Source organism: Triticum urartu, chromosome 6 (assembly GCF_003073215.2).
Source record: "Triticum urartu cultivar G1812 chromosome 6, Tu2.1, whole genome shotgun sequence".
NCBI lineage: Eukaryota > Viridiplantae > Streptophyta > Magnoliopsida > Poales > Poaceae > Triticum > Triticum urartu.
This window is the reverse complement of record NC_053027.1, coordinates 9,547,086-9,553,841: the sequence shown is the minus strand read 5'-3', so window position 1 is coordinate 9,553,841 and position 6,756 is coordinate 9,547,086. Positions and strand designations below refer to the sequence as shown.

General features: G+C 41.3%; 1 protein-coding gene across 1 annotated transcript; it reads right to left on the bottom strand.

Annotated features, from left to right (window-relative positions):
• Positions 1-1,820: 1,820 nt before the first annotated feature.
• On the bottom strand, positions 1,821-2,456 carry LOC125516352 (agamous-like MADS-box protein AGL80). Its single transcript, XM_048681820.1, has one exon. It carries the CDS (start codon positions 2,454-2,456, stop codon positions 1,821-1,823), a length of 636 nt encoding a protein of 211 aa, XP_048537777.1.
• Between the last annotated feature and the right edge of the window lie 4,300 nt (positions 2,457-6,756).

Sequence of the window (6,756 nt, the reverse complement as noted above, 5' to 3'; positions counted from 1 at the left end):
CTAGTCATGTCGGCCCGGGTTCTTTGTCAAATGGATGCTAGCGACACTATCATATACGTGAACCAAAAGGCGCATACGGCCCCGGGCTAGGTAAGGTGGCACCCGGGGGAATACCATGCGTGAGGCCGCAAAGTGATATGATGTGTTACATGCTAGATCAGTGTGACTTAGGACCGGGGTCCTGACACTTTGCATGCAAACGTGACCTAAGAAGAAAGAAAGAAAGAAAAGATAAGATAAGATAAGAAAGGAAAAAAGAAGGGAAAAAAGAAAAACAGGTTTACGGAGTGCTCTGTGACAGGCACCCAGCAAACATTTTTGGATGTAAAAAAGAAAAGAAAATTCTTTGCCAAGTGTCTATCTATTGACACCTGGCAAACTACGACTTGCCGCTACAATGCCGTCATTTGCGGCGGTAAAGGGCACATATCTCTGGGATTTGCCAAGTGCCCTATTCAGCTTTTGCCGTGTGTTTTCACTTTGCCGAGTCTTTTTCTTTGTGCCACTTAGTGAAGGCCCATGCTTGTCGTGTGTCTTGTGGTTTCCGAGTATTTTCTTTCTCGCACTCATGAAATGACGTGTTTGTCGAGTACTGGAGAAACGATACTTAGAAAATAGGCATACACTAAGAAAATAGCTCGATTGAGGTAGCGCTACTACTTACTGATATTTCGAGGTTATGTTTCTATTTGCAACCACATTATATGAATTTCAGCATCCATAATGTACTTGACACATGCTAGTGCATTTTATTTCATGTGCTTTGAAAATGGAAATCCTTTGAGCTGGATTTGTTCTAGAAAGGACTACATATATAAAGAGTGACTATGGTACACGATGTTGTAATTTTGCATATTATATACACTTCTCCTCTTGTCTGCTAGTTCTCCTAGGGTCCTGCAAATAGCAATAGGTGGGACACGCTGAGTGGGAATTGTTTTGGGGAAAAAATTTATAATACCCTTTCAGTCAGTCCAAAGTTCAGTAGGTGCCCAGCGCCTTCGACCTTTGCTGTTGCTGCTTTTGACCACCTCCCCAGAAAGTATCGCAGTGGAATGAACACATTTGGGTGCACCATCGGACTAATTATGTGTGCACAAATCCCACCATTCATTTTCAAAGTAGTGGAAACTGCATTCATATAACACATCTCCCATCACAGGATGCACCCAATAGAGTTTGGGGCTCTGATAGTAGCTTGAGTATAGCTCAAACACAATGCTCTCTCCGGAGTGGCATGGGACTTGATTAATGATGAAACTGGCCGAAACAGTCACCTGCTTGTGAAACTTTCCCAAGACGTTGCTGGTGTAGAGGCCAACGTCCTAGCACTCAATGTTATAATCACACGTTTCGAGAATGAAATGTAGTAGTGCAAATGTTTTAGTACACAAGAGGTTTGCGTCAAACAATACATGTGCTCACGTTTCCCTACAACTATTAAGGATCTGTAAGTAGCCGAGAGGTAACTCTTCATAGTTGGATCGCTTGATGCAGTGCTAAGAGTCAACAAAAAATTAAACTTGACAAAACAAGTTGACATAAAGAGTAGGTACAACCTCAACGTTGCAACTAACTCACGAAACAAATAGAGCATGGAAGAGATCCATAATAACAATAACCATGACTAAAATTGCCTTTACTAAAACAGGAACATTGAGACCAAATGTCTCATCTTATTGACGATATGTCATGTACACATCTTATTTTTTTGCAGGTAATCCATCCATCTTATGAGCCATTCCAAAACAAAATAAAAAAAGATGACACATGTAGCTGGTCATGCGCTACCTGTGGAATTCCTCTCCCTTCTTACATATTCATAGACCAGTATTGTGTCCATTGTAGATCTGGGTGTCGGGGTTCCCTTGGGACCTCGCCATGTCAAGCCATCCCTCCTGCTGCTGTCGCAATGCCTGATACATCGGAGACCCCATGTCCATGCCGCCGGTGACATATGGCGCCTGGGCTTGGTAGACTGGCAGCTGCCCAGTTATTTTCGTGATGCGCTCCCTCAGGCTCTTAAGGATTAACTCTAACTTCCAGGCCATGGTTGTGAGCTCCTCGATGTTTCCTGGGAGGTGTCCACTGACCATGGCCTTGTGCAAGAGAATCCTGGCCTCACGGTCCTCGCGCTCGCACCTAATCTTCTCTACCTGATGTCGGAGTTGTATGAGGCGCCGGCTAAGAATGGTCTCCTGGTCCATCTTCTTCTTTAGCTGTGGCACCTCTGGCATGCTCTTGAACCGACTTAGGATAGCCATCGCCTCGGCATGGGATGGGAACACCTCTGGCACCATTGCGCCCTCACCATACACCAGCACACAGGCCTTGGCATTGCACAAGGTGGCCACCTCACCGGCCTTCTTCATCAGGTACTTGGTACGCTTCTTCAAGGTATTGAGCCGCGTCGAGTCATTGCGGATATACCGGAGGGCCACCTTCTTGCGAGCCATTGTCAGCTAAGGGGAAAATCTACAAAGGAAGGAAAATTGCTAGTTTGGGTGGATTTATAGTGGCGGGCTTGCTAGGATGAGGAAGATGGAACCATGTCGATGGAGGATATGATAGATTTCGGGGCCAAACTTAATTGTGCCCAGCTGTAACTTTGGTATATATCAAAAACTTTTAGATTTACTTCCTAAGACCACATATTTCGTCAATCAATACGAAATTTCTCGTCAATCACTGGAGAAACTATATGGAAGGTTTCTGTGAAGAGGCACATGCATCTTATTACTAGGACATGCCTATTTTACCAAAACGTATTGCCAAACTATTTTTTCAGTTTAATTCTATCCAAAGTTGGATGTTTATTCAAAATATAGATCATCCCATCTACCACTGATTCCTTTGTATCTAAATTAAGAAAATATTTTTAGAGTAGATTCTGGTAGTCCTTGACTTGCATATTGCTACCCCTTGAAGAGGAAAGGGTGATGCCGCAAAGTAAAGTAAGTATTTTCCTCTGTTTTGATAACCAAGGTATAAATCCAGGAGGAGACAACACAACAAGCCGCCGTATACCTGCACAAACAAACACCAACTTGCACCCAACGCGACAAAGGGGTTGTCAATCCCTTCACGGTTATCTGCAAAGTGAGATCTGATATAGATGGATCAACGGTAAAGTAATATTTTTGGTATTTTTGGTTCATGTAACGGAGAGTAAAAGATTGCAAAGGAAGTAAATTGACTAAAATTATAGATCGGAAACTTATATGATGGAAAATAGACCCGGGGCCATAGGTTTCACTAGAGGCTTCTCTCAAGATAGAAATTATTACGGTGGGTGAAAAATTACTGCCGAGCAATTGATAGAAAAGCGCAAAGTTATGACGATATCTAAAGCAATGATCATGAATATATGCATCACGTCCATGTCAAGTAGGCCTAAACGGTTCTCCATCTACTACTATTACTCCACACATCGACCGACTCCTGCCTGCACCTAGAGTATTAAGTTCATAAGAAAAGAGTAACGCGTTAAGTAATACGACATGATGTAGCGGGATTAACTAAAGCAATATGAGGAAAACCCCATCTTGTTATCCTCGATGGCAACAATATAATACGTGCCTTGCTGCCCCTACTATCACTGGGAAAGGACACCGCAAGATTGAACCCAAAGCTAAGCACTTCTCCCATTGCAAGAAAAACCAATCTAGTTGGCCAAACCAAATCGATAGTTCGAAGAGACTTGCAAATATATCAAATCATGCATATAAGAATTCAGAGGAGATTCAAATAATATTCATAGATAAGTTGATCATAAATCCAAAATTCATCGGATCTCGGCAAACACAACACAAAAGAGTATTACTTTGAATAGATCTCCAAGAACATCGAGGAGAACATGGTATTGAGAATCAAAGAGAGAGAAGAACCCATCTAGCTACTAACTATGGACCCGTAGGTCTATGGTAAACCACCCACGCTTCATCGGAGGGGCAATGATGTTGATGTAGAAGCCCTCCGTGATCGAATCCCCCTCCGACAAGATGCCGGAAAAGGACCCGAGATGGGATCTCATGGGTACAGAAGGTTGCGGCAGTGGAAAAGTGGTGTCGTGGATCCCCTAGAAGTTTTCAATGTATTTGAGAATATATAGGGGGAAGATCTAGGTCAGGGGGTCAGTGAGGGGCCCACAAGGTCGGGGGGCGCGCCCTACCCCTTGGGCGCGCCCTCCACCCTTGTGGCCGCCTCGTGGCTCTTCTGACTTGCACTCCAAGTCTCCTGGGTGTCTTCTGGTCCAAGAAAAATCATCGCAAAAGTTTTATTCCGTTTGGTATTCCATTTCTGTGGAACTCTAAAACAAGGAAAAACAAGAACTGGCACTGGGCTCTAGGTTAATAGGTTAGTCGCAAAAATCATATAAAATAGCATATTAATGCATATAAAACATCCAAAACAGATAATATACTAGCATGGAACAATAAAAAATTATTACTCTGGAGAAGAATCAAGCATACCCAAGCTTAATTACTGCTCGTCCTCGAGTAGGTAAATGATAAAAACAGAATTTTTGATGTGGAATGCTACCTAACATATTTACCCATGTAATTCTCTTTATTGTGGCATGAATGTCCAGATCCATAAGATTTAAAACAAAAGTTTAATATTGACATAAAAACAATAATACTTCAAGCATACTAACAAAATAATTACGTCTTCTCAAAATAACATGGCCAAAGAAAGCTTATCCCTACAAAGTGATATAGTCTGGCTATGCTCCATCTTCATCAGAAAAAATATTCAAATCATGCACAACCACGATGACAAGCCAAGCAATTGTTTCATACTTTTGATGTTCTCAAACCTGTTCAACTTTCACGCAATACATGAGCGTGAGCCATGGACTAGCACTATAGGTGGAATAGACAGTGGTTGTGGAGAAAAAGAAGAAGGAGATAGTCTCACATCAACTAGGCATATCAACGGGCTATGGAGATGCCAATTAAGAGATATCAATGTGAGTGGGTAGGGATTGCCATGCAACGGATGCACTAGATCTATAAGTTTATGAAAGCTCAAGAAAAGAAAACTAAGTGGGTGTGCATCCAACTTGCTTGCTTATGAAGACCTAGGGCATTTTGAGGAAGCCCATCGTTGGAATATACAAGCCAAGATCTATAATGAAAAATTCCCACTAGTATATGAAAGTGATATCATAGGAGACTCTCTATCATGAAGATCATGGTGCTACTTTGAAGCACAAATGTGGCAAAAAGGATAGTAACATTGTCTCTTCTCTCTTTTTCTCTCATTTTTTTTCTTTTTTGGGCCTTCTTATTTTTTTATTTGGACTTTCGCCCTTTTTTTATTTCCTCACATGGGACAATGCTCTAGTAGTGAAGATCATCACACTTTTATTTAGTTACAACTCGATACTAGAAAAAAATATGACTCTATGTGAATTCCTCCGGCAGTGTACCGGGATGTGCAATGAATCAAGAGCGACATGTATAAAAAATGATGAACGGTGGCTTTGCCACAAATACGATGTCAACTCCATGATCATGCAAAGCAATATGACAATGATGGAACGTGTCATAATAGACAGAACAGTGGAAAGTAGCATGGCAATATATCTCGGAATGGTTGTGGAAATGCCATAATAGGTAGGCATGGTGGCTGTTTCGAGGAAGGATATGTGGTGGTTGTATGGTACTGGCGAGAGTTGCGCGGTACTAGATAGGCTAGCAATGACGGAAATGTGAGAGTGCGTATAATCCATGGACTCAACATTAGTCATAAAGAAATCACATACTTATTGCAAAAATCTATAGTCATCAAAACAAAGTACTACGCGCATGCTCCTAGGGGGATAGATTGGTAGGAAAAGCCATCGCGGTTCAACTTCGTTAAGGAGGACAATAAAAAAACATCTCATGCTCCAACTTCATTACATAACGGATCACCATACGTGCATGCTACGAGACTCACAAACCTTAACACAAGTATTTCTCAAATTCAAAACTACTCACTAGCATGACTCTAATATCACCATCTTCATATCTCAAAACAATCACAAGGAATCAAACTTCTCATGGTATTCAATGCACTCTATATGAAAGTTTTTATTATATCCCTCTTGGATGCCCATCATATTAGGCCTAATTTTATAACCAAAGCAAATTACCATGCTATTCTAAAGGCTCTCAATATAATAAATGTGAAGTACGAGAATTCATCAAGTTCTATGAAATAAAACAACCATCGTGCTCTAAAAAGATATAAGTGAAGCACTAGAGCAAAATTGCCTAGCTCAAAAGATATAAGTGAAGCACATAGAGCATTCTAATAAATCACGATTCATGCGTGTCTCTCCCAAAAGGTCTGTACAGCAAGTATGATTGTGGCAAACTAGAAAGCAATGAATCAAATAATACAAGATGCTCCAAGCGAAACACATATCACGTGGTGAATAAAAATATAGCCTCAAGTAAAGTTACCGATCGACGAAGACGAAAGAGGGGATGCCTTCCCAGGGCATCCCCAAGCTTAGGCCGTTTGGCCTTCCTGAATATTACCTTGAGGTGCCTTGGGCATCCCCAAGCTTAGGCTCTTTCCACTCCTTCTTTCCACTCCTTATTTCATAGTCCATCAAATCCTAACCCAAAACTTGAAAACTTCACAACATAAAACTTCAACAGAAAATCTCGTAAGCTCCGTTAGTATAAGAAAATAAAGCACCACTTTGGTACTGTTGTGAACTCATTATTTATTTATATTGGTGTAATATCTACTGTATTC

Coding starts and splice junctions, on each gene's coding strand:
- LOC125516352 (XM_048681820.1), bottom strand. CDS start 2,456: ATGGCTCGCAAGAAGGTGGCCCTCCGGTATATCCGCAATGACTCGACG.